Below are 27597 nucleotides of genomic sequence, written 5' to 3'. Positions count from 1 at the left end.
CACACACAAACACTCACAGGCTAAGTAAAAACAATAAGTGTGGCTTGATATTGAGTAAGAAAAAGGTTTATAACGCTGTGAGAATGGGTCTGCGGAGAGCATTTCTCCGCGATCCCAACTCGTCTATTACCAGCGTTCAGGGAGCTCTATGCAAGTCAATGGGGACTCCCTGTTAGTTAGCCAAGGGATCCTGGTGTGTGAGGTGCTCCCCAGATTGGTCCATTTGGGCCAATCCTGTCATTTATTGTTGATTTGGGTGTTCACACGTCAGAGAACCCAGGAAGAAAACAATGGAAAAAGAGAAATCTCCAACGAGGCGTTCTGGGGCAGCATAGACAGGTCTTTTCTGTGTTAGAGTTTTACTCGCTACAGGGTGTACTTTGAGGGTTTTTGACTCTGCAGACCGTTTACATGCATAAAAAGCTTCATAACACACAAGGGGACCGGTAATAACCGGAAAAGCATGACATGGGCCCTTTCAATGGAACACTGTGATACATTCAGAATCAATCATGCAAGGTAAATGTCAGCTAACCGCAGAGAAAATTCACACTTTTATTAACCTGAGGAATTGGAAAGATTTTTATTTAAAAGAACTCCCAATGTTAGGGTTAAATTGTGACAGTAGCTATTGGTGCAGTACCCACATGTTTCCTTTCATACAGGGAATAAAGCACAGGTGTTCACAGTAACGTTAACAATGTGTTTAATTGATTGTTAGTGATATTGATTTCAAGATTTTTATTTCAAAAGTATCTTACCTATAATGTACCGTAGATAGAGTTAAAAAATGCTACATGCATAGTCCAGCACAGGTAAAAAGGTCACAGTGACTAGCCTATTTCTGGCCTCAAGCGAGAAACAGGACTTGTTTCTGAAAAAGAAACCTAGCCTAACCCTCAGCTTTTTAAGCAGATTATTGACATGAAGTTTAAAAGTGAGACAATCATCAAGCCAGATACCAAGGTATTTGTAACAGGTAACCACTTCAAGTTTTATTCCGTTACAATATCTAAAACAGGCTCTGGTGTCTTTTTAGCTTTTGAAAAGAGCATTAGCTTGGTTTTATCAACATTTAAAAGAAGCTTTAGTTCAGAGAGCTGAGTCTGAATAATGTTAAAAACAGCTTGCAATCTAACAACAGCCTCCTTAATGCAGGGACCTCCACAGTACATAACTGTATCGTCCGCATAAAAATGTAAGGTTGCTCCATCGACATTTTCACCTAAACTATTGATATAGATGGAGAATAATAGCGGACCTAAAACAGAACCTTGTGGTACACCATTAGTACACTGTAGAAAATGGCTGTGAAATCCACAGTTATTTACAGTGTTTGTGCACAGTAAATTACTGTATACCATTTTAGAGTATAATACCGTGTTTCCAACCAAAAATTACAGTAACTCTGGAGTTACTGTAGAAATAGCAGTAGTAACGTCCCAACTGTATAAAATCACAGTAACCAACAATGTACTGTATAAAATCACAGTAACCAACAACCAACAATGTACTGTAGATAATCACAGTAACCAACAATGTACTGTAGATATTCACAGTAACCAACAATGTACTGTAGATAATCACAGTAACCAACAATGTACTGTAGATATTCACAGTAACCAACAATGTACTGTAGATATTCACAGTAACCAACAATGTACTGTAGATAATCACAGTAACCAACAATGTACTGTAGATATTCACAGTAACCAACAACCAACAATGTACTGTAGATATTCATAGTAATCAACAATGTACTGTAGATAATCACAGTAACCAACAATGTACTGTAGATATTCACAGTAACCAACAATGTACTGTAGATAATCACAGTAACCAACAATGTACTGTAGATATTCACAGTAACCAACAATGTACTGTAAAAGATCAAAGTAACCAACAATGTACTGTAGATATTCACAGTAACCAACAACCAACAATGTACTGTGGATATTCACAGTAACCAACAATGTACTGTAGATATTCATAGTAATCAACAATGTACTGTAGATAATCACAGTAACCAACAATGTACTGTAGATATTCACAGTAACCAACAATGTACTGTAAAAGATCAAAGTAACCAACAATGTACTGTAGATATTCACAGTAACCAACAACCAACAATGTACTGTAGATATTCACAGTAACCAACAATGTACTGTAGATATTCACAGTAACCAACAACCAACAATGCACTGTAGATAATCACAGTAACCAACAATGTACTGTAGATATTCACAGTAACCAACAATGTACTGTAGATATTCACAGTAACCAACAACCAACAATGTACTGTAGATATTCACAGTAACCAACAATGTACTGTAGATAATCACAGTAACCAACAATGTACTGTAGATAATCACAGTAACCAACAATGTACTGTAGATATTCACAGTAACCAACAATGTACTGTAGATATTCACAGTAACCAACAATGTACTGTAGATAATCACAGTAACCAACAATGTACTGTAGATATTCACAGTAACCAACAATGTACTGTAGATAATCACAGTAACCAACAATGTACTGTAAAAGATCAAAGTAACCAACAATGTACTGTAGATATTCACAGTAACCAACAATGTACTGTAGATATTCACAGTAACCAACAATGTACTGTAGATATTCATAGTAATCAACAATGTACTGTAGATAATCACAGTAACCAACAATGTACTGTAGATATTCACAGTAACCAACAATGTACTGTAGATAATCACAGTAACCAACAATGTACTGTAAAAGATCAAAGTAACCAACAATGTACTGTAGATATTCACAGTAACCAACAACCAACAATGTACTGTAGATATTCACAGTAACCAACAATGTACTGTAGATATTCACAGTAACCAACAATGTACTGTAGATAATCACAGTAACCAACAATGTACTGTAGATATTCACAGTAACCAACAATGTACTGTAAAAGATCAAAGTAACCAACAATGTACTGTAGATATTCACAGTAACCAACAACCAACAATGTACTGTAGATATTCACAGTAACCAACAATGTACTGTAGATATTCACAGTAACCAACAATGTACTGTAGATAATCACAGTAACCAACAATGTACTGTAGATAATCACAGTAACCAACAATGTACTGTAGATATTCACAGTAACCAACAATGTACTGTAGATATTCACAGTAACCAACAATGTACTGTAGATATTCACAGTAACCAACAATGTACTGTAGATAATCACAGTAACCAACAATGTACTGTAGATAATCACAGTAACCAACAATGTACTGTAGATAATCACAGTAACCAACAATGTACTGTAGATAATCACAGTAACCAACAATGTACTGTAGATATTCACAGTAACCAACAATGTACTGTAGATATTCACAGTAACCAACAATGTACTGTAGATAATCACAGTAACCAACAATGTACTGTAAAAGATCAAAGTAACCAACAATGTACTGTAGATATTCACAGTAACCAACAACCAACAATGCACTGTAGATAATCACAGTAACCAACAATGTACTGTAGATATTCACAGTAACCAACAATGTACTGTAAAAGATCACAGTAACCAACAATGTACTGTAGAAGATCAAAGTAACCAAAAAAGAAAGAACCAACCGAAAAAAAAACATTTCTAGAATAGCTCAAATATCTAAAATATCTTAAATAAACCAACATATCTTTCTTAATATACATAATCTTGATGCAGTGTAATTACTAGTTTGACTATACTAGATATTTTATATACTTAGTAGATATATATGTTTAAACCGGAAGAACTACAAATGTGATGCTGATTCATACAAAGAATGTGTCTTTGCATTGCACCTTAAAAACGCAACACAGAGGAATAAAAATAGACAAAAGTAAGGTAATAATCATCAATTTTATTATTATTGTGGCGGCTCAATTCCCAGTCCAGTTTGAGTCGCTGAGACGCTAAGTTTGGCTATAGGCTGTGACGCGTTTTCAAAGAGAAAGTCCACACCGAAGTAATATAGTCTGACAATATTTAATAAACAAAAACTAACGACAAACTATAAGGACAAAAACGGTCAACAGAAAAAAATAGGCTTGTTTGAGATGAGCTGCGGCTCGCCTCGAAAGTAGACGAGAATAGCCGATTGCAGCTGGGGGAGGTCTCAAAAAGCTCGCCTGAAGTTGGACAGCTCGGAGTCGGCTTGACTCGGTTTGCAATGGCGGAAATTGCGTTGGCTTTCTTCGTTGAAGATTAAGTGGATGCAATAGAAATCCCACAATGTCTGTTAATTTGAAAACAAATCAATACAAGGGGGGTTGAATCCTACATGTAAAAGACAGAACCACTTATTACTTTTCAAAACTACTTCCGTCAGTGGTCTTGACCACTTTGCATTTATAAAGAATGCACAAATGTGTTTAATCGTTAATGTCAGATATGTACTAAGTAAATACATTTGTTCCTGCTCAAGATTAGATTCAACTGTATTGTTATTGCACAGATTACAGGTACTGAGACAACGAAATGCAGTTTAGCTTCTAACCAGGAGTGCAAAAAGCAGTAAAGTGACGATGTACACAATAAAATATAGAATGAATTGAATGATGAATAAACAGTGAGGGGTATGAACAACAGGACACAGGAATGGTTTACATAAACTGGGTTTTTTATTTACCCAAAAGTCCACAGAAAACATCATAAATCAATAATTTCTAATAACTAGGCCTATAAAAGAGGTCAACAGAAAATACCTCAAAGAAACATGGCATCAACTTAACAGGTGTTAACTCAACAAACTGACCTGCTACAAAGAAAAACCAAGGAACCTATATAGTGGCTTGGCCAAACCAAGTTGAAACCAAGGGATAATTAAAACACAATCTAATACAAACAATTTTGTCAGTTCATTTATGTAACCGTAGCCAAAGTTTGACAGTCTGACGTCAGGCCGCTTAGTGAAAAAGCAAGTTAAGCTAACTGTACTCGGCAAGCTTATCAAAATGTCTTTGTAAGGTTTGTAAGTTCAGTACAGGGTCCATTCCTGCATGCATTTGGTTGTTTGTATTCAAAGTGTTTTCAAATATTGTGTATTATCTAAGAATAGTGATAATGCATTTGCCAAACAGTGCCTTTTGTTGTGTCTCGTCAAATGTGTTAGTTATGTTTATGTATTATGTCTGTCATTTCATGTTTAGTCAGGTTTTCATGTTTATTCACGTCATGTCAGGTCTGTCTGTCATTCATCTCTAGTTAAGTCCCCGTGTTTCATGTTGTGTCTCGTTTTCCATTTCCTGTTTCATTTTGTACTTACCTCTTGTCTCTCATGTCAGGCCCTGTTACTTCCTCCCTTTGTGTGTTTTCCCGCCATCGTCAGCGTCTGCTAACCCTAACCCTAACCCTAACCCTAACCCCCTGATTGTTTCCACCTGTTCCCACTCACCTCATGTTTAAATAGTCCTGTCTCCCCCCTGTCCTGTCAGTTCGTCTTGTTTGTTCCCACGTGTGGTCGTGCCAGGCCTCAGCAAAGAGAGGATCGTTTCCAGTCTTGTTAGGTTTTGTTGTTTTGTAGACTTAAGTTTGTCTTAAGTTCTCTTTTTATTATGCTTAGTTTTTTCCTCCTTGTGAGCGTTTTTTTTGTTATTCCAGTTCTTACTCTGTTAAGAGGGATTTTCTGTTCAATGACATTAAAAAGATCATTTTTGTTACATTCAAGACTGTGTCTCTGGGTCGTGCATTTGGGTTCTCCAGTTTGTGTCGAGGTCGTGACACCTTTTCAACTACAGCACGTCTCTAAAATGGCTTGGCAGAAGAAATGGCTTCATATTTTTTGTGTTGATTTGTTATCGCCACTGTTTTAAAAATGCAATCTCCATGTTTTTGGATATTAATATCGATTGTTTTATGGATGAAAATATTTATCATTTAGCACAAGAAACTACATGGTCTTGATACCGTTCAACAATTAAGAATACATTGTTAAAATGTATTGTTTGCTGTCTCCCTGCAGTTATTGGTGAGCTTTAAAATTGTGTCAAGAATCTCTGGTAATATGTAAATTACCAGCATGACATGAAGTATACAATAATAAATTGTTTTACAGTTACAATACTGATACTGTAACTTAAAATGATAGCATTAAAGTTTCTATTTTACAGTTGAAACTCTATTACCGTAAACAAAAATACAGTACTTTTTAAATGGCAGTGTTTTATTTTAGAGTTAAAATACTATTACCTTAAACAAAAATACAATGCTTGGAAATGACTGTTTTATTTTACAGCTATAACACTACTGCTGTTCCAAAAAATAAAGTAATTCAATATTACTGTGTTGCATTTTACAGTTAAAACACTATTACCGTAAACATAAATACAGTACTTGGAAGTTACTGTGTTTCATTTTACAGCTATAATACTACTACTGTAATACAAAATAAAGTAAATGCTATTAACTGTGTTTCATTTTACAGCTATAATACTACTACTGTAATACCAAATAAAGTAAATGCTATTAACTGTGTTTCATTTTACAGTTAAAACACTATTACCGTAAACACAAATACAGTACTTGGAAGTTACTGTGTTTCATTTTACACTGTTACTGTAAATAAAAACTTGTAAATACTGTGATTACCTTTACAGTATTTAACTGGCAGCAATTGACAAGTTACTTACTGTAATTCATTGTACAGTATTTAACTGGCAACAATTGACAAGTTACTTACTGTAATTCAATTCACAGTAAGTAACTGGCAACAATTGACAAGTTACTTACTGTAATTCATTTTACAGTAAGTAACTTGTCAATTGCTGCCAGTTAAATACTGTGAATTTCATGGTATGTTTCTTACAGTGTAATGTTCAACCACTCAGAAGACAGCCCATCAAAATGAACACATTGGGACCTTTCAGAGAGGTAGTTCACAAACCACCCCACTGCATGGCTGGATATGCCAATACTGAGTAGCCTCTGATTCAAGATGCGATGATCGACGGTATTAAACGCTTTGGACAAGTCAACAAATAGAGCTGCACAACTCTGCTTTTTGTCTAAGATATTAGCAATATCATTCACCACTTTCATTGTGGCAGTGATGGTGCTATGTTGCTTTCTGAAGCCTGACTGATGTTTAGACAGGATGTCATTTGTACATAAAAACTCCTTTACTTGTTCACTCACTAGGCTTTCAAGAACCTTGGCCAGAACTGACAATTTAGAGATAGGCCTATAATTATTTAATAAGGTGGCCTCCCCTCCTTTTAGTAAAGGCAGGACATACGCTGACTTCCATACTTTTGGAATTGTGTTCGTGCTGAGGGAGAGGTTAAAAAGAGTAGTGAGAGGTGGAGCAATAAAATCTGCAGCTATCTTTAAAAAGAAAGGTTCCACGTTGTCCGGGCCGGCCGGTTTCTCAGGATCTAACTTGGTTAAGGCTTCACGAACAACATCAATAGTAAAAGGAGTAAAACTGAAAGGGTTTTCCAAACCACATTGTTCAGAGTCACGGACTGTGGTGTTCACAGAAGCAGAGTTAGTGACAGAATCAAACAGAGAGCCACAGGACACAAAATGCTCATTAAAACAATTTAACATAGAAGCCCTGTCCGATATAGTGCCAGATGCTGTGGTACGGCACGGAGGTAGCTCATTACGGATTTCACCGGTGGATATCGATTTTATGGCTTCCCAACATTTTCCAGGGTTATTCAGGTTTTTTGTGGTAACTGACAGATAATACTTCGACTTAGCACTTTTTATTTGTGATGTGAAGCTATTTCTTAGCTGCCTAAAGCGTAGCCATTCTACATCTGAGCCTGATTTCCTGACAGTGCATGTGCTTGAATTGAATGGAGTGTAACTAAGGACATAGTTCTGCAAAGATTATGTGAGGATTATGTTGTTTGCCATCTCTGTGCTGAGAGGCACATCACTTTGAGAATGTGTATCACTTTGTTTGTGTAACCTGTATGTGAAGAGCTCTCAAGGGCTGCATCAAGTAAGATTCTTCCCCGGTGTGATATGTGAGCTCACTTAAGCTCCTCAGCTTTTTAAGATATACTTCATCACAACAACACAACGCACCAGATATGATCCTCAGTCACCTTGTCTCCTGAAACCCCTTGTAATGCAACTTTCATCCAGACACTCATAAACACAGAGAGACGTGCTAGTCGCTTCTTAATGCAAAAAGAAAGGTACTGCTGGCAGCACAAGAATCAAGGAAAGAGACAGAGAGAAAGGAGAACAATTGATTTTAAGTATGTCCACGGGCCAAGTGTAACTAAAGGGTGTACTATACACAGATTCATACGAAGTATATGCAACCATAAAGAAACATCACATTGCAATATCAAAAGGCAGTGGAGGCCTATTTTATACAGTCCACATTGTAAAAGGATTTATATTCTCCTGAATCCAACTCACCTTCACAGCTTGTATTGTTGTGACTATCTTTCCTTCACAGGCATCCAAAGAGATGGAATGAGACCTGAGGCCTGTACTACGAAGCTGGTTCAACCTAACCTGGATATGTTTGAGTTAGCCGGTTGGCCCAATCCAAAACATACGCGCTCTCGCTAAGCTGTACTACGACGCTGGATATCAAGTGGATCGCTCAAGCCAGCCGTGTCCTATCTAGTTAGGTGCGCGTTCACATGAAAGGGGTGGTATTTGGAGCATTCGACCAATCTCAAACATGGACAAGCGTACTGACAGCACAGCGTCATACTTCCTGAATGAAAAGTGAACTTTAATATTAGTCAAATATGAAGAAGTTAAACTTTAAACATCCATGACTTAAACACTTTATCCAGGATAAAAGCCACATAGCTGCACCTGCAAGGTGAATACAGCTGGTAAAAGAAAAAGCGTTTGAATGCGTACATTAACAGGTTTATGAAATCACTGCCCCGTCCAAGACACGAGTGGATCTGACTTTAATTACATTTGACTCGAGTGTTTCGTCAACTTAATGTGTTGCTTAAAATAATACTTCTGCATACAGTATGTGACACTGTGAGTGTTGCACGGCCAGATACGGCTCAAGAAGCTGACTCAAATAAGGAAATATATGATACATTATGATGTGATATGATATGAATGATAATGGGACACATCGACGTCTGCACTCACAGTGCCGCGGACTGTACTTAATGTTACTCTGATCCGGTTACTTATGTCGTGGCAGATATTTAAGTAAGCTTTCTTAACGCTAATGTTATAATAGTCAGATTGCTCTGAAGATGGGAGGTGATATTCTATTCATTTTCACGTTCACACAGTCGGTGATTTTGGCCGGCCGTCTTTCCTGCAACGGCAGTTTAAACTGTATTTCCTTTCTCCTCCTGTCATATGAATTGATCGCTTTAAACTCCGCACACTGAGCTCTGATTGGTCAGCAGGCAGTGCTTTTATCCTGGAACCTATCCTGCTCCGGAGGCTAGCCGTTCAGAATAAGTTATCTAGCCCGCTAAAAAGTGAACCAGCTTCGTAGGACCGGAAGCCCCTGAAGTTAGCTTGCTAAACGAAAATCCTGATTCGTAGTATACCCCCCAGGCCTCTGGTAGATTTTCTCTAAAGATATGTAGCCCTCTCCTCTTCCTTCAAAAGCTTCTCACAGTTGCCTCGTAACCAACAATGTAAAATCTCTGTGTGATCCTGTGCTACAGCTAGCTGTAGTGGTGGCAAATCATCATCTCACTGCTTTTCAAGGTTATTGATGAATAGAGGCAACACTTTTAGTCCAACAGCGGGGCACCAACTGAAAGGCAGAGTGATGCAGTAAAGATGAGACTGACATGATAACTCTGGAAAGGCAGCAGGAGGCCGCGAACTGACAGAACACATGAGACTCTATGGTTACCTGCCTTTATAATTTATAATTTGGAATTGAAAAACGCACGACAGTCTTTCTTCTCTGACATCATTACCAAAAACAAAAACAACGCACGTGCCTTGTTTGCTACCGTCGACAGACTAACTAACCCCCCAGTGTCAGTAGCCTCTGAATTTCTATCCACCAGGGCGTGCAATGATTTTGCCTCCTTCTTCACTGACAAAATTCAGAAAATTAGACAAGCAGTCAGTGCCTCTACATCAGGTACAGCAAATGTTTTGTCCCTATGTCCACCTAATATCAATTCAAACACCATGACACAATTCCATCAGATTAATGGTAAAAACTTAGAGGACATTATTCAACTTCTGAAATCCTCCTCCTGCTGCCTTGATATTATTCCAACAGGATTTTTCAAAGATGTTTTTCCTTGCATGGCCTCAGATCTACTTCATATAGTAAACACATCTCTTCACTCAGGTATTTTTCCAGAGGCCCTGAAAACTGCAGTCATTAAACCGCTCTTAAAAAAGAATAATCTAGATGCCTCAGTAATGAACAATTACAGGCCAATATCAAACCTGCCATTTCTAGGTAAAATCATTGAAAAAGTAGTATTTCAACAGTTGAGTAACTTCTTGCATTTAAATAACTGTTTGGATGTGTTCCAGTCAGGATTTCGTCCAAACCACAGCACTGAGACTGCTCTTGTAAAGGTCTTCAATGACATCCACTTAAACACAGACAGTGGCAGAACTTCAGTGTTAGTATTATTAGATCTCAGTGCTGCATTTGACACTGTTGACCACAACATATTACTAGACCGACTAGAAAACTGGGTGGGACTTTCGGCAACAGTTCTAAATTGGTTTGAGTCCTACTTAAAGGACAGAAAAAACTTTATTTCTATAGGTAAATACACATCTGAGTTGACAAATATGACATGTGGGGTACCTCAAGGCTCCATCTTGGGGCCTCTTCTCTTTAACATCTACATGCTACCACTGGCTCAGATAATGAAAAACAACAAAATAAGTTACCATAGCTATGCGGATGACACACAAATTTACGTAACAATTTCACCAGGAGATTATGCTCCAATTCAAACACTGAGTAAGTGCATTGAACAAATCAATGACTGGATGTGTCAGAACTTTTTCCAATTAAACAAAGATAAAACTGAGGTAATGGTTTTTGGAGCCAAGGCAGAACGTATAAAAGTTAGCGCTGAGCTTCAGTCTGCAATGTTCAAAACAACAGATAAAGCCAGAAATCTAGGTGTAGTCATGGACTCTGACCTGAGTTTCAACAGTCACATTAAAACAGTTACTAAATCAGCCTACTATCACCTAAAGAACATATCTAGGATTAAAGGACTAATGTCACAGCAGGATTTGGAAAAACTTGTCCATGCTTTTATCTTCAGTAGACTCGACTACTGTAATGGTGTCTTTACAGGCCTCACTAAAAAATCTATTAGAAAGCTGCAGCTAATTCAGAACGCCGCTGCTCGAGTCCTCACTAACACTAAGAAAGTGGATCACATCACTCCTGTTCTGAAGTCTTTACACTGGCTTCCTGTGTGTCAAAGAATAGATTTCAAAATATTGTTGCTGGTTTATAAAGCTTTGAATGGTTTAGGCCCAAAATACATGTCTGACCTACTGCTAAATTATGAACCATCCAGAACTCTCAGGTCTTCAGGGACTGGTCAACTTTCTGTCCCCAGAGTCAGAACTAAACATGGTAAAGCAGCATTCAGTTATTATGCTCCGAATATCTGGAACAAACTCCCAGAAACCTGCAGGTCCGCTGCAACTCTTACTACTTTTAAATCCAGGCTGAAGACTTTTCTTTTTGCCGCTGCTTTTAATTGAACTATTCACATCTTAAACTGCACTGTAACTTTTAACTTTTATCCATGTATTTTTTCTTTTAATGTTTATTTTATTATCTTTCCTTTTTAATGACTGATTTTAAATGCCATTTTTAAAATGTCTTCCATTTTTGTAAAGCACTTTCAATTACCTTGTGTTGAAAGGTGCTATATAAATAAACTTGCCTTGCCTTGCCTTGCCTTGCCTTCAAAAAGATCATATAGCAGTATGTTGAAAATATCATTTAAACAACTTGTAATAGTTTGTTGAAACAACATACAAATCCACGGAGTATGTTGAAAGATTTAACAAAAAATGAAAAGTAACGTTGAAAATATCCCCCAAAAAATCATAGTATACTATGTCAAAATATATCAGAAAAAAAGACATAGCATAGTATAGTTTGTCGAAAAAAAAGGTCATATTATAGTTTGTCGAACATTTTTCATTGTATAGTATGTCGAAAATATCCCCCAAAAAAACCATAGTACAGTATGTCAATATATATCAGAAAACAATGCATAGTATAATTTGTCGAAAACAAGTCATATTATAGTATGTCTGAAAAAAGTCATAGTATAGTATGTCAAAAATATCCCCAAAAAATTCATAGTATTGCAAAATATATCAAACATTATGTCATAGTTTAGTATGTCAAAAATATCAGAAGCGAAAATATCCCCAAAAAAGTAATAGTATAGTATGTCAAAATATATCACAAAAACAGTAATGGTAAAGTATGTCAAAATATCAGAAAGAAAAACATAGTATACGCTTTTAAAAATATCAAAAAGCATTGCATGTCGAAAATATCCGATGTCATTATATAATTGGTTGAAATTGAAAATATAAGAAAAAACAAAATAGTATAAGTATGTAGAAAATATCAATATAAATATAGTATGTTGAAAATATCAATACAAATATAGTATGTTGAAAATATCAATACAAATATAGTATGTTGAAAATATCAGATAAAACGACAAAGTATAGTATGTGGAAAATATCAGTTAAAAAGTAATAGTATCTATGTCAAAAATATCAATAAAAACAACATATTATAGTATGTCAAAAATGGTGTCAAATAAAATAGTTCTATTATTGTTTATGTTTAGTTCCAGTATGCTTCCACTGCAGTGCATGCCTATTTGTGTAATCTTGTATTTGTCCACTAGGTGGCAGGACACAAATCAGAGAGATGTAATTTCCCTCTCTCACATATTTAATGTTTTTCGGGGGGGGGGGCATTTCACCCACTTCACTGCGTTTTTTTAAAATTATTAAATCGTGAAGGATAACACTTTACAATTGATTATATAGTCAAAGGTTTATAATTCAATGATTAAAACACTTAAATAATAATAAAAATAAAAATAATAAAAAATAAAAGTCATTGCGGGTTTTAAGATACGCCAGGAGGGTCAAAATTAACCATTCGCCTCTCAAAATGGCGGATGAACCAACACGGGAATGGAGCGATGAGCAGCTCAAAAGTGATGATTTGCCCAAAAAAGACGTAATAACGTTCATTCAGGACAATGCAGCACACTCGGTATGTTTATAGCGTTAGCCTTTATGTTATTTTAGTTTGAAATTCTGCAGGATAAACATTAACGCACACTTTAAGATGCAGCATGCTGCGTGGTTAGCTTAGCGTAGCAACATCAGGAATGCTGTTGTGTTTTAGCACTCAATGCAGAAACACAGACATGTTTATACGAAATGTGATGCCCTGTTTGAATAGTAACCACAGCTAATTCGCTTGAGTTGGACCCGGATCAGAAACGGTTGCATTTAAAAAAAAAAAAAAAAAATGAAAACGTGGTTTTTATGTGTCTTTATTTTTGCCATGACCGAAACTATTCATTGAGCAAGAGCCTACGCATGATGGTGCAATAAGTTATCATCTGCTAACTTTCTGCTAACTTTCTCTTTGTTATTTCATTATGTTTCCCTTTTAGTTCCTCAACGAGCACAAGCTGCTGGGAAACTTAAAAAGTGTTGCAAAAACGGCAAAGAAAGAACAACTGATTATCGCCTATAATCAGCTCTTTGAGAGCAAAGTAAGTGATAATGAGATTTGATGTTGCACACATGAAAGTGGGGATGGTCTAATCTATGTGGACTGCCTCACATTCAATAAAAAATGTATGTGTTTTATACTTGCTTTATCCTTTGCAGCGGTTTAAAGGCACAGAGCCAGTTGAAGATGTGACCGAGCAGATTAGAACTGTGAAAATCGAAGATAAGAAAGAACTACCGGCAGAGGTTATTGATGAGGTACTGGTCCAGGGTGTATAATTTTGAGGGGTTTGGGAAGAATTTTTATTTGCAATATTTTAATTTGCACACATTCAAACTACTTTTAACCACTCCTGTGTTGCTTTTTTCTCAGGGTCCGCCCAAATTCAAAAAGGCAGTGCTGAAGAAAGGTGACAAAACCAACTTTCCAAAGAAAGGCGAGAACGTGAGCTGCTGGTACACTGGTAGTTTGGAGGATGGAACCGTCTTTGACACTAATCTTCCCACAAGTATGACAAACTTCTACTTTAAAGTGATACTGCACCCATAATATGTTTTAAGAAACAATGCTTGTGAGAAACCTTGACCTGTAATGTAACCATCCCTTTTTACATTACCAATTTCACTTTTTGATCTGTAATGGCATTTGTCCTTTATGGTTATGAATACAGATAAAATCTGTGCCAGTTTAGCTGACTGTGTTTTCTCTCTGCAGCGGCAAGAAAGAAGAAGCAATCTAAACCCCTGAGCTTCAAAGTTGGCCTTGGCAGAGTCATCAGAGGAGTAAGTTGGATGTTTAGGCTCTGCATATAAACTCTTGTCAATTCCTGATCATGACACTTCTCCTCCACCGCATGCCATTATTGATAATCCTTTACTTTCACAGTGGGACGAAGGCATTCTGACGATGAGCAAGGGCGAAACATCTCGCCTGGAGATTGAACCAGAGTGGGCCTACGGAAGAAAGGGTCTCCCCGACTCAAAGTATCCTTTCTGCTGGACTTGTGGTATTATTATGTCATGAAAATATAAATTATGTAGTGTCATTTTAGTTCCCACATTTGTTCACCTACATGTGTAATCAGGTATTGTATGGTTGGTACTTTTTTTTTTTCTCATGTACTGCAGCTGTAATCTGATTTTTTTGGAAACATGTTCATTTCGTATTGAATGCCAAATGTTCCTTAACTCAAGCTCTTCCAGAATTCCACCCAACGCGAAACTGTTCTTCGAGATTGAGCTGGTTGCTGTGGACTAACCGTCAAGTGCCAGGAAAAGAAAATAAATACTCAAATGACCTGGCTGTAAAGGATCATGTTAAAATGGCATTTGGATTGCGCCATACTGTTCCTACTTTGTCTCATTCATCAATACGATTACCAGTTATTGCAGCGTTGTAAGTTTTGGCCAGAATGTGATGGCTTGTCAATATTGTACATAATGAGACACCCTGAAACCTTATTCTCTGTATTTTTCTTTTGTTGTTCTTTTGCATGTGTAATGTAAATGATTAATAAACCTGTTTCAGAGACCAAACATATGGCTTCCATCTCAGTCAATTGTACAACTATAGGTTTGGATGACAATTGTGTAATTTAATTACACACAAAGGTGTCATTGGTATAGGAAAACTATTTTGATCCATTAAGTAGAACATCGATATCTTTACCGTTCTGGTATAAAAGCCATGACTAGTTAATGTGCATTCGTCAAAGTTATTTTACATATTTTGGTCACAACCACGTATCTCTTGAACATAAAATACCAGATGCTCAATTTATAAAAACTGCATATAAAGTTCAGCCAGTACCATTTAACAAACTAAGCCTGCCATTTGAAAAGGGATACCATACATTTCTGTAACGGTAATACGTTGATTTAGTTTCTGCAAAACCCGGCAAAGGGAATCATTTAAATTGAAGGACATACACAAAATAAGTTGTTTTAGTCTCAGATATTTTACATGTTCTGGTCACAGCTGTATCTTGTCCATCAATACCAGATGCTCAATTTATTTTTAAAAAAGCAGGCAAACTGCATATAAAGTTCAACTATTTAACCAGTACATTTCTGTAACCGGGTAATACGTTAAAGATTAACAGTTCCCAGCAAATGTAAGGGAATCATTTAAATTAAAGGACATAACACAAAACAATTTTTTCCAAGCCAAATATTTATTCTGTACAGAAAGATAACATTATGCCTGGTCAAAAAAGAGCGGTGGTCGTTTTCCTCCCGTTAAGCATTGGTGCACTTAGGAGTTGGCGTTGGGTCCCTTCTTCTTTCCGAAGGTGGGCACCACATTCACAAAGCGTCTGTTGTACTGGATGCGACGCTTAGCACGGCCGGTCTTCTTCTTTTTCTTCTCCTGCTTCTCAACCTGGACAACATGACAGAAAAATAAATCCCTTATCATTTTTTATTCTTAACAAATTCACATTCCAACTGTATTCTTGAGGCCAGTTAAGTTGTTCATATGAAAAGATGAGTTAATATATTGAAAGAAGAAAAAGTCATACCTTGGGTGTCTGTCCCCTCACTTTTCCAGCACGGGCCAGAGATCCGTGAACCTTACCTGAGGAGGAAAGGAAAGGGTTCATTATATTTTCCTGACTAACTAAAGCTCCTGCAATTGTTCAGGCCAAATACTGCTCCAAAACATTAGGCTAAATGATCTTGCAAATTATGGCTTGTGATTTAGGGGTGGTGGTTTTTCGAAACATGACAGCCAGAAGTATAGCCAGACCAAACCAATAGAAAAGGAAAAGGTTTGCATCAGTGTACTGACCTCCGAGCAGCCTAGCAGCTACTTCCAGGGTGCAGTTCTCTGAGATTCCACAGCATGCCAGGGAAGAATCATCCTCCAGTGGGCACCCAGCAAGGGACAGCACCTGATCCTCAACCAGGAAACCTTCGAGACCCTGGAGATGGGCCTAAGACGCACAACAAGAACGTTTTTAATCAAAGCACTTTGCATCAAAATCATTGCTAGATTTCATATAGATTATTGAAAACAGTACTCTATTCGAGATCAAAAAGGTGTGGCGTCTTTTCAACAACGTGTAAAGATTTTACCTTAATCTGGCCAACTGTCTCCTGTCCGGTCACCTCAAGGGTGTGAGTGCTCTGGGAACGCAAGAAGAGCTGCATCTTGATGCTGCAAGAAAACAAGAAAAGAGCAAAGCAACATTAGTCATTACTAGGTCACTCTGCTAGGAAACTTGTTTTTGTTCTTGATATCAAATGTATTCAAATTCAGACAAAACGTTAAAGCTGACAAACAAACACAAATGTTTGCAGCGTTATTTGTCAAGTTAAAATAGTTTTTTTTAGAATGCACTACCCCTGGGGAAGCTTCAAAATCAGATAAAGTTAAGAGGATTCATGACTGAATAATACTTTGCTAAAAAATAACATTTCATTTTAATATATATATTTATACATTTCCCAGTAAAGAAAAAAGTCAATGTTATCCAAAGAATTCCAGAATAAAGTTAGGTCTTTACACAATGTGTCACTAAGGGACATTGCCAAGTGCAGCATTTGTGAAGTACATTTCAAACTGATCAGACTTTAAGAATAGTATTTAATATGATTTGGAAGGAAACTACTATAGCTGTATTGGGGATATCAGCTAGTGGCGTAAGAAATATCTGTGACAGTAAACGTTGTACGGCAGGCCCGTAACTTTGAGCCGATGTACAGGAATTGTTGACTAACGTCAACGTAATAAACGAAAAAAGAACAGCACGAAATAAAAAGGGAAATGTTGAAACCTCAGGAGCAGCAGTGCAAAGCAACATGCCGGGAACTGGAACAGCCTTGTCTCTATCGGTACTAGCACTAATGCTATGCTAGCTTAACTAGCCACATGGGGAACGCGTTTCAAAAAGTCGTTTTAAAAACCCTTGAATGTCTCGTAACTGCTCAAATAAAGTATAACTTGGTAGAAATGGGGATATTGGTACATTATTGCTAAACCAAAACGTTTCAGGGTTTTACAAATATAGGGTTTTTCACTAAAATTGCACAGGCCTTACCTCGTTTGATGCTAGTCGTTCAACGCTAGGCATAGAAAGGGCTGTTTAAGGGCTGAAAGTGCGCATGTGCTGAATTACGTAGCCACGTCGGAAGCTGTGGCCACTCCCCTTACGTTTTGAAGTCGGGTGCTGCAGTTATTGTAGTTGCAAATATTAGTTTTTTACCATATATTAATCAAGTGCATGTGATTTATCAAAACATTATGCTCAAAAGCTCTATAAATATCCCTTTATTTTAAGTTAGAACCAAATCAATACATTTCCTAGCCAACCAGGTCTCTATTAACAAGCAGTGGCTTGAGCAGACCTTGGTTTATCAGGGCAATTCACCGGTTTATAACTATAGATTCAATTCACTTCACTCACTAAAATACAATTACAAATAAATATAAAAGCCATCAGCTCTAACACAGCAGCTTTATGGAGCACAATTGCTTTTACATTCCATAGTGATTATTGTAATGTGTCTGTACTAAAAACATGAATTTAAGAATGTGTAATGCCTCTGAACATAATTTACCAATAAGGAATGAAATGAATGATGGATTCAACCAGTGACACGTTAGGATATCAATCTCTTTATTATGAAATAAATTCAAAATAAAAAAAGGAGGAACTGTTCATTTTCTGTATGGAAACGTAACCATGTAATATTAAAAATCTTTCAGTTTTGGGAGGGAGAAAAACACGACTCAAGAGGTGCATCCATGAAAGCCTCCTTTACAAGTTCAAATGTTAAACACAGAAAGAGACCAAACTAAGTCATCAAAACTAAAAATTGAAAAGCTTTAATCACACAAGAAAAATATATCTGCCTTCACAAATAACATGCATTAAAGAACTCGGAACAGCCAGTGTTGGAGATGAAAAAAATAACAATTCATATCGAGTGTTCTTTGAAGATCATAACTGATCAACACGATGTCACAGAGGGCAATGAGTATTATATTCCAACCAATTGGTACAAAGTTGAATTTATTAGTACAATTTAATCCAGAAAGAAGGAACAAAACAGCTTTCATGGTTGGATTGAAATCTCTAAGGCATCATGTTATGTAACCATGAACAGAGATTTAGGCAGGTCACAATGGATGCTTTCCTCTGAGTCTTCATCTTCATGTTAGGGGTTTGTCCATTATGTTGGGGGAGGGGGGTAGTACTGGTTATACTGGGCATATTGGTTGTACTGTCCCCAGGAGTTTTGTCCCCAACCACCGTACTGTTGCTGATGAAGAGGGAAAGAAAAGAGAAAATGTTAGTCAAATTACTACAAATACTAAAAACATTTCAGCATGGTTAAATAAAACATGAACTTAAAGTCAAGGTAAAAGGAGAAATGTCCATTTAGAATCACAATCCCGGTATTAAGCAATATATGAAAAATACAAAAAACTCAATTTCTCTGTACTTTATATATAAAAATCCAATCATATTTTCTTCCTGTATTCATAACACGATGTGTGCTTACAGTGATCATTTTGGCAGCTATTTTTTATTTAGTCTTAAGACGAAAATGGTTATTAGTTTTAGTCACATTTTAGTCCTTTTTATCCTTCGTAGTTTTAGTCTAGTTTTAGTCGACAACTCAAAACGTTTTAGTCCAGTTTTGGTTGATGAAAAATCCTTAGATTTTAGTCAAAATGTTTTCTCTCTTTAAAATAATTCAGTTAAATACAGGTATCTGAAATTGGAATCAATGTGACAGTATCAAGTGTTGAAATTCGTATAGCAACATTTCACTCTCAACACTTTACTTGTGTAATATCTAGGGATGGGTATCGTTACGTTTTTTTAAACGGTACTACTCTCAAAAATCTGTGTGCACGCCGCTGCAGCGTGTCTGTTAGGCCCCGCCCCCGCACACAGACGAGACACGGAGATCGCTCTTCTGGAGTGAAGAGAGCGGAAATAATGATATTGCAATTTAGAAACGTAAGATGCATTTTGACAGACAAGACGGACAATTGGGGGGAAATATCCTGCATTATGAATGTCCGATAGTCCACCATTAACACTTTAGTCTCGTCAACGAAAACTAAATATACATTTAGTCATAGTTTTTATTATCAAGAATATATTTTTAGCTCGTCATCGTCTCGTCTTAGTCATGTAAAAAAAGGTCGTTGACGAACATTTTGTCATAGTTTTCGTTGACGAAATTAACAATGGTGCTTACGTACGCTAGCATAAACTAATTTCAATGATAATATCATGAAATCCATCTATCAATCTGCAACACCTGGCCACAAGGGAGATGTTTGTGGAGCCTTAGTCCTCTGCAGCTCTACCCACAACTTCAGTGTACCTCGTCAGTCCTTTTTGATCAAAATAGATAATTAAAAATGCTCATAATAACATCTGTAAATGGCCATGCGTGCTTGGTGTGAAAACCTGTTTAGAGATCAAGTAGAAAACCCACCTGGTACCAGTTGTTGTATGCAGTGTTGTTTGCCGCTGGGTCCGTCGCTGCTGTTGCCGCACCCGTTGAACCGTCCTCCACCCGCTGCCTCTTAGAGTCAGGCTCCTGAGCGCTGGAGACGAAAATGTCAAATTAGTATAATCCCTTGTAAAGCAGTTCACAAAGAAACAAAGTTTTAGGAGTGCATTACCATTTACTGCGATACAATGACTAATACACTATAAAACACTTTAATTGACTGCTATTAATCTTGTTCTTGAAGACATGAAAATGTGTTGTTGTGGCCCATCCCTGTTCCCTTATCCACCTGTCATACCCGTTCTCGGCTTTCCTCTTCGCGGGTTCGCTTTCTTTCTGTAGTTTTTGAAGTTCCTCATACGCAGCGCCAAGCCTAAAAGGTGTATGATAAAGAAAAATAGTCAGTATCAAACATGACACAAAAAGGAAACAATTTTAGACATTACTCCTAAAGTAATGAAACTCACACATTGACGTCAGTGCCAAAGTCCTCGAGGAACTCAACCTTGCGCTGACAGAAGAGGAGGCGGGACTCCAGAGGCATCTGGCTCTGCAGGGCCCGGTCGAAACAGGCCAAGATCTCAGCCTCATTCTGTGTCACGTCTCCACTGTATTCCAGCTCAAGCAGGTTCAGATAGAGCTTTGGACTTGTCTGTAAAGCCACAAAAGTTTTAATGCGCGTCACACAACGAGTGCAAAACAGCCTTAGTGGAATGTGGTACAATTCACCATTGTTGCATGAGGACTGGAGATTCTCTTGGCATTCCTAGTTTAATTTATTCTACAAGAATATAGCTTAATAGCAGTGTAACCTTTGATTTCCATCAAATGCAAAACTTGCCATCTGGTAGAATTCAAATATAACCTACTCTTGAAAAAGTCACAGATGCATAGAAGGTAATTTTTTTGCGGAAGAAAACACTAACGTTGCCATAATGCAATATTTTATGATTTTATAAAAGGTCTAGCTGGCTCTTTAAGTTTCCATGATGACCATTATGCATCTCACCTGGTCTTTTTCGATAGCATCCAGCAGCACCTTCCTGGCTTTGCTCAGACTTCTCTGCACCTTCATCATCTGCCGGGCCAGCTTCACAGCGTAGAACGATGTCTCCGTAGCATTCTTCGCAGACTCCATGGCCTCCCTCAACATGGCTTCCGCTTCCTCCAAGTTACCGTGGCGCCGCTCCAGACTGACCCTCCTCAGACGCACCATGGCCAGACCGGAGACTAATGCCTCCAGGGACTTCAGGATGTCACGAGCCTCCTCTACATTACCTGGACCAAGAAAAGCAGAATGCTATCAATACATGTGAAATCATGGAAACTGTTGCCATTTAAAAGTCTGTAATCATAATGTACATATATCAACACCCTCACAGTGTGCGAAAAAAAGCACACGTCCCACCGTCCTGGACGTGTTATTTACAATATCGGACAAGTAGATCTTTCAATTGACTTGTCCGATGGACAAGTGACATTTTTCGCCCTTATTTATTGACAAGCTCTGCATGATCACCTGCAGCGGTGAGCTGAGCAAAACACACACTTCAGGTTGAATATCACACGTAGCTATTTTAATTACCTCTCAAACTACCTAAACTAGTTATAGTTTCGCAAAGCATAACCAGAATCGTTCAAATCCAAACGATACCCAAACGATACCCAACTCTATGTGTGATGCAGTAAAATCTTACCGCTCACTTACGTCAGCGGTGTCGTTAAAAACCGTGGGAAAATGTGATGCCGTTCGATCTTTTTTTACATGGACAAGTACTCTCTAAAAACTTGTTCTTACACTGGCCTCAGATGTAGTTTATTCGTTCCCTTTACAAAGTCCTTGGTGATTTGACTGTTTAATTTGCATGCTTGGTTGAATGAGCGTCATTACCTTGCTGCTCCTCGAAGGCAGCCCACAGCAGGTGAATCGCTGGCTTCTTGGGCAAATGGATGGTACACGCTTTCTTGTAGACATGTCTCACACCATCAGTGCTGTAGCCCTCTAGATATTTTGCATACTTGAGACAGCGAGTTGGAAGAAATGCAGGAGAGGACAGAGGAAAAAGAAACAGAGGAGAAAGGCAAAAGAGACAAAACATTTTAAACCTAAAATTTCAGTTGACAGAAACAGTGAATTTCTTCATTGACAAGATCGTTTTAAGAAATTTTCTGTGTAAACCCATCAGCACCTTCATGGAACCAATTAGATAAGTTTCTGTAAGGTAGTGGGAGACGAAGAAGATGCAACGTAGTAGTTGGCAAATGCTGCAGTCAAATCTTGTGTGGCAAGCTGGCCATCCCCTAATACAACAGATACAGTCACATATCAACGTTACACGCAAAGAGGAGTGCAGGACGATTTACTGTGTCGATGTGATATCATCGTTGGTGGGGAAGTGCAGGGAAGTAGCGGGAGTGAAGGAGAGGTTAAAGGTTGAATTACCTTGGTCCAGAACTCCTCGTAGAGTGCGCAGGCGATGAGGCATCGTTCAAAAAGAACGACCACGCGCTCCGGAGTCCCGTTCTCAATTTCAAAGTCCAGGTACTCCTTCCAGTTGTTCAGCTGGTTCTTCTCTAAGGATTTGACGTGGAAGTAGGGTCTCTTAATCTGAAAATACAAGAGTAAAGCGTTTAGACATTTTCTTCATAACAATGAGATAATATTTAAGAAAAAAGTGTCTTCTGCTTCAGAGTTGTGGAGGAAAAGGAACACATACCGCTTCCTCAAAAGCCCAGCGCTTGCTGACTTCATGTTCGTTGTGGTTGAACACTTCCTGCCGAACCTCGTTCACCTTGTGGCGCATGTTCTCGATCTCCGTCACTCTCTACACAAAGACACAAAGAAAAACACCTGGTCAGCACTCCTGTGCATTTGTCACCCAATCACATTCTCCACTTGATGTAGAAACTGCAAGTCTTGCAGCCAAGGGTTTACATCACCATGAGCTTGCCAGAGACAAGAAGCCTGTGGAGAGGGGGGGGAGGTATGTATGCACCCTGCATATCAGCTTCTGGGTGCAGGTGCTGGGCCTCAGTTGATCCTTTTAGTTTTAGGGCGAGTCCCTGATGCCAACTTGAATCCCCCTGGCATTCATTGGCTTGGCTGCTGACATAAAGACACCTCTTCAAACCTAAACAAAGCTTACTCATCATGGAGAGCAGGCAAGCTCCTGCTAATGCCTGGAGGCGGTGCTACTGTAAATGTGTCTCCCCTGCAGGAGGAAAGTGGATTTTTACCTGAGCAGGGTCCGCAAGGTCCTCGGTACCGGGTGGTAGGTCATCCTGAGCAGAAGGCTTGTCCTCGCTCTCGCAGATCATCGCCGACAGGCTGGCTTTGGAGAGCTCGAGCCTCATCTGAATGAACTCCTCTTCTGACAAGAAGTGCTTGGGGTTGTTGTTTTGTACGTGATCTTTAAACCTGCAAAGATGAAAAAACAGATACACAAGATTAGGCATCAAATAGTGTACATGTAGCAGTAATTACACACATTAAACAGAACCAACTAGACCTGGTGTTTCTGGAGTATAACAATAAAGCAGATAAATAGAGTTGTTATTCAGATTTCTGTCTACCTCTGGAGGTGCTGGGAATACAGCTGTGTTGGGATGCCCAGGATTCTGTCATAGACGGCAGTGACGTTAGCCAGTTTCTCCTGCTCCGTCTCCCAGGTGATGTAGGACTCCCACAGGCGGTCCGAGTGGAAGTCTGTGCCGGCAGCAAGCACTGCATGCTCATAAGCACTGATGGTAGAATGTAAGAGAAAAGTTTGTGAATCTTATGCAACTATTTGTCTTTGTATGCCTCAAGTATTCGGTTAAATTCAATCATGAGATTTTTTGTAAATTCTGCGGTCAAAAAAAGTCACATAACAGAAGAATGCTTTAAGATAAATGTGTTTGACTTACGCTCGAATGCGTCCCTCTGTCTCTGGGTCACTCAGGTCAGAGTTCTCTTTGATGAAGGTCAGGTAATGCAGCCACAGATCCACACTGAGAGGGATGGCCTGCAAGCCTCTTCTGTATACCTTGAAAGAGACCAGACCAAAGAAAAGCATGTCAACAGTTTGAATGATTTGACTTTATTCATTAAAGTAGCTCTTTGCCCCTTTTTTTTATTTATGTACCAGTTGCTGTTTGTTTCTCTAAAACAACGAAGAGTGAGGAACATCTAGAAAGTCTTCGATAATTGTTCTCTTCAAAATAAATAAGGCCAATGCCAGAACTGTTCAATTGTCACAAGCCAAATATTTTATTACACATAGCAGCACATACAGCAAAACGATAGAAAAGAAAGCAAATAAGTAAAAGTGCCAAATATATCAATATTTACCTCTTCTGCAACCTGTATATTCTCGTGCTTCTTTTCAATATCAGCATACTTCTTCCAGTAGCCATAACAGTAGGGATAGCGTAGGAAGAATATGTCAAATGACTTTCTCACAGCTGGAAGAGCATTCTGCAAGGGAGACGAGCAATAGGATTAATTATATTAGTATTTCCCAGAAAGTACAATAATGCTTCTGGTCAATTTTTGTAATATACAAAGAGAAAATATTAGCATGTCTTCGCTTACCTCTTGCTCCACATACTGCAGCAGGTAGACCCAACCATTGAAGTCCTCTGGGCTCTCCTCACATGCTTTAAAGAGTTTTTCAAACTCACTAGGCGGTTCTGGCTCAGGCTCGGCAGGAACAGCCGGTTCTTGTGTGGCTTCTTTGGGTTCTTCAAGCTCCATGCCCTCCTCTGTCACCTGTGGTGCCTCGCTCGCCTCTGGAGAAGTTAACAAGGAATTATGAAGGGGCATTGAGGTAGAGGAATAATAATTAAAAAACACATTTTTAATACAAAAAGGCAACTGGAGGAATTTTATTTAGACGGTATTGAGAGTTTTAAATTAAGCTTTACATGCATATTAACTAGCCAACAGAAACGTGCCTCCTTTTGTGCATGTGCAGTACATAAACAAGGTATATATATTAATCGAATCAGATAAATTGCAATAACTTAACATCAGATATTTTGATTACCTTGACTGCTATCCTGAGTAGAAGCTTCTGGCATAACGGTCATCTCCTGGCTGTCTTGATCAGACTCTCCAGAGTCTGCTTTGTGGAATGATGGCTGCTCCGACTCTTCTTCTGGCTGGGGAGGAGGTGGAGGTGGAGGCGGTGGTGGTGGTTGCTCATCTTGGAAAAGCTGAGCACTGGCAATCTGAAACTGCTCCACAGCTTTCTCCACAGATCCCAGCTCTGTGGAATCCATCTGCTCATTTGGTTGCTGGTGCTGCTCGGGAGCGTCCTGGGACTCATCTGAGTCTTCAGGTAAGATGTTGGCAAGTGGGTCAGGAGTAACCTGGTCTGGGGACCAGTCTGCAGTTTGGCCTAGAACCGGAAGGTCAGGAAGAAATGCATCCCCATTGCTCTCCATGACAGGGGACTCAGTGTCCAGCATTCCAATAAAAGTGTTGTCTGAGAGTTGCAGGCCTGTAGAGAAGCAGGATGGATCATCACTTGAGAAGCTACATTAAGTTGCTGGTCGCTAACATATCGTCTACAATCATGAGGTAAAATTGTTTCTGTAATTTAAAAGGAAAAATACCAGTTTGGGCTTCCTAACTTGAGGATTTCCTCATTGTATTTTTTTTTTTTGTTCTTCGATATTTATAATAACATAGATTTTGACTAAACGACTAATTCATTCCGAATTAGGGCAGATTTAAGAAATGGTATCTAAGTTAGGTAGCTTCACAGCAACAAAAAAAAAAGGTCACCCCGTCAGCAGCAGCTGCTGCTACAGGATACTTCCTTGTTCTAACATTAAAACAGACGGAAGCTTAAGATAAGACCCTTACATACAGCTACTAAAAATACTGTAGCCACGTGATCGGCTTCTTAGTTAAATAACCATACGATAAGCTCCTGAACTTAAAAGGCTAACTACCGTGCGTGTTTTCGAAATCGGTATGTTAGCTTTAGCCTTGTTTGCTGTTTGAGGCCCTGTTGCAGCCGCGAGTGTTTGGATAGTCAAAGTTCAAATCATAAGTTGGGCCTTACTTTGGGTCCCATCTATATCCTGGAATGAACCGCGGTACTCAAGTTACCAGAGGTTATTGTTAGCCTAACACTAGCATTTAGTCAGTTTACTACAATGTCTAGCTTACCATGGCCATAAATGTTGATATAAATTGTACCCAGCAGGGATTGATAACCATACAATTTCATTACCTAATGCTTACTTGAACTACAACGTGCTACGTATTTGCATCCATTTCCAGTTAGTAGTCGGCACCAACGGCTTCTCCACGTTCGCTAGTGAGCTAACGTCGGCAATTTCCCTAGCTACCGTTACCACTAATGGCTAGTATAAGCTGGCTGTTAAGTTTCCATGATTTTAGTCACATTTAACCAATTTCATAAACAAAGATGCGTTTAAGGAGTCTTACCAGTATCTTCCATGAAATGTTGGCCAACCTTAAGGACTTGTGAGCGGTCTTCGAAGTCACTTTATTTGTGTCTAACCCACTACGGCCCGGCGCGCTTTGCCCACCATACTTGACTTGGAGGAAGAACCTAGAAAGGCTGTGTGCGCATGCTCAGTTAGGTCTAACCCCGCCCATATGTGTGTTGGGTTGAGGGTTTGATACATCCATGTGAAAAAACATTCATGCAACATTTTTGATTAAGTGTACGTGCAAGGTCATGAGATTAAAGAAACAGAAATAGAAAGAGGCATACACGTGGTTAACCATATAATATAGGTAGAACAATTACGCCTATAATACAGCAACATGTTATACAGTTGTGAGCTGGGTTGTAGACTGTAGGTAGAATTCAGCATTTTTCAATACTTAACAAGTGTTGCCTTTCCATTATTTAGAAGTAGGCCTACAGTTCTCTTTCGATATCACTTTACTAATATCAGTAGGCCTTTTCATAGTTTTAGTAATTGCACTATTAATATATTAGCCCTAGCAGTGTACGTTTTACGATAATAGTTTGTATTCATTTTTATGTATTTGTTAAATGCAAGAAATGGGCTGCTTTCGACAACGTGTGAAACTGAAGTTCCCCCAGCACTACACAACCTCCACGTCACAGTTTAATCGTGCAAGGAACGCTTTTGAATGAATGATCAGACATGTCGGGGAAAACCCGGCTGTAAAACCCTCTCCAGATCATTGTGCCTACTAAATCTTTAGATCTGCTTCATATGTAGAGTCCTATGAGTAAATATTGTAGCAGACGTCATATTAAAGGTGATTTAATACACAATGAAAGCTCAAATGGCGTCAACACTGGTCTAATAATGGACCAGTCTGCAGTTCAGTTGCTTGAAGCGCGCATGCGAAATGGCGTATGGCGCCTTCAAGTTCGGTCGGAAATCCCAAATAAAAGTGAGTAGTGCTT

At 38.5% G+C, this 27597-nt stretch overlaps 3 protein-coding genes across 4 annotated transcripts; 1 reads left to right on the top strand and 2 right to left on the bottom strand.

Moving 5' to 3' along the window:
- Positions 1-13103: 13103 nt before the first annotated feature.
- On the top strand, positions 13104-15251 carry fkbp3 (FKBP prolyl isomerase 3). Its single transcript, XM_034150841.1, has 7 exons — positions 13104-13244; positions 13654-13755; positions 13874-13972; positions 14088-14223; positions 14430-14497; positions 14601-14698; positions 14918-15251. Exons 1-7 carry the CDS (start codon positions 13140-13142, stop codon positions 14970-14972), a joined length of 663 nt encoding a protein of 220 aa, XP_034006732.1. The 5' UTR covers positions 13104-13139; the 3' UTR covers positions 14973-15251.
- A 615-nt stretch (positions 15252-15866) lies between these two features.
- On the bottom strand, positions 15867-17849 carry faua (FAU ubiquitin like and ribosomal protein S30 fusion a). The gene is made up of 5 exons (XM_034150812.1): positions 17755-17849; positions 16790-16871; positions 16503-16647; positions 16234-16289; positions 15867-16094 (listed from the first exon to the last, which is right to left on the bottom strand). The coding sequence occupies exons 2-5, from the start codon at positions 16862-16864 to the stop codon at positions 15969-15971; spliced, it is 402 nt and encodes a 133-aa protein (XP_034006703.1). The 5' UTR covers positions 16865-16871; positions 17755-17849; the 3' UTR covers positions 15867-15968.
- A 467-nt stretch (positions 17850-18316) lies between these two features.
- prpf39 (PRP39 pre-mRNA processing factor 39 homolog (yeast)) lies at positions 18317-26763 on the bottom strand. 2 transcript variants are annotated; one of them, XM_034150767.1, is made up of 15 exons: positions 26634-26763; positions 25219-25674; positions 24765-24961; positions 24522-24647; positions 24098-24216; positions 23765-23932; positions 23429-23609; positions 22909-23016; positions 22635-22799; positions 22083-22209; positions 21201-21469; positions 20659-20843; positions 20481-20564; positions 20174-20285; positions 18317-18979 (listed from the first exon to the last, which is right to left on the bottom strand). In XM_034150767.1, the coding sequence occupies exons 1-15, from the start codon at positions 26644-26646 to the stop codon at positions 18890-18892; spliced, it is 2400 nt and encodes a 799-aa protein (XP_034006658.1). In that variant the 5' UTR covers positions 26647-26763; the 3' UTR covers positions 18317-18889. The 2 variants fall into 2 exon arrangements, with proteins under 2 accessions (XP_034006658.1, XP_034006659.1); XM_034150768.1 differs by having other exon boundaries at positions 20490-20564.
- Between the last annotated feature and the right edge of the window lie 834 nt (positions 26764-27597).

The sequence above is a fragment of the Trematomus bernacchii genome, unplaced genomic scaffold (assembly GCF_902827165.1).
Source record: "Trematomus bernacchii unplaced genomic scaffold, fTreBer1.1, whole genome shotgun sequence".
Taxonomy (NCBI): Eukaryota; Metazoa; Chordata; class Actinopteri; order Perciformes; family Nototheniidae; genus Trematomus; species Trematomus bernacchii.
The sequence above is the reverse complement of the archived record's forward strand: the minus strand, read 5'-3'. Positions and strand labels throughout refer to the sequence as shown.

Coding starts and splice junctions, on each gene's coding strand:
- prpf39 (XM_034150767.1), bottom strand. Junction 23,933..24,097: donor ACAGAGGGACGCATTCGAGC/GTAAGTCAAACA, acceptor TTCTACCATCAG/TGCTTATGAGCATGCAGTGC. Junction 23,017..23,428: donor ACCTTGCGGACCCTGCTCAG/GTAAAAATCCAC, acceptor GTCTTTGTGTAG/AGAGTGACGGAGATCGAGAA.
- fkbp3 (XM_034150841.1), top strand. CDS start 13,140: ATGGCGGATGAACCAACACGGGAATGGAGCGATGAGCAGCTCAAAAGT. Junction 13,756..13,873: donor ATCAGCTCTTTGAGAGCAAA/GTAAGTGATAAT, acceptor TATCCTTTGCAG/CGGTTTAAAGGCACAGAGCC. Junction 14,699..14,917: donor AAGGGTCTCCCCGACTCAAA/GTATCCTTTCTG, acceptor AAGCTCTTCCAG/AATTCCACCCAACGCGAAAC.
- faua (XM_034150812.1), bottom strand. CDS start 16,864: ATGCAGCTCTTCTTGCGTTCCCAGAGCACTCACACCCTTGAGGTGACC. Junction 16,648..16,789: donor AGACAGTTGGCCAGATTAAG/GTAAAATCTTTA, acceptor TGTGCGTCTTAG/GCCCATCTCCAGGGTCTCGA. Junction 16,290..16,502: donor AGCTGCTAGGCTGCTCGGAG/GTCAGTACACTG, acceptor TTTCCTCCTCAG/GTAAGGTTCACGGATCTCTG.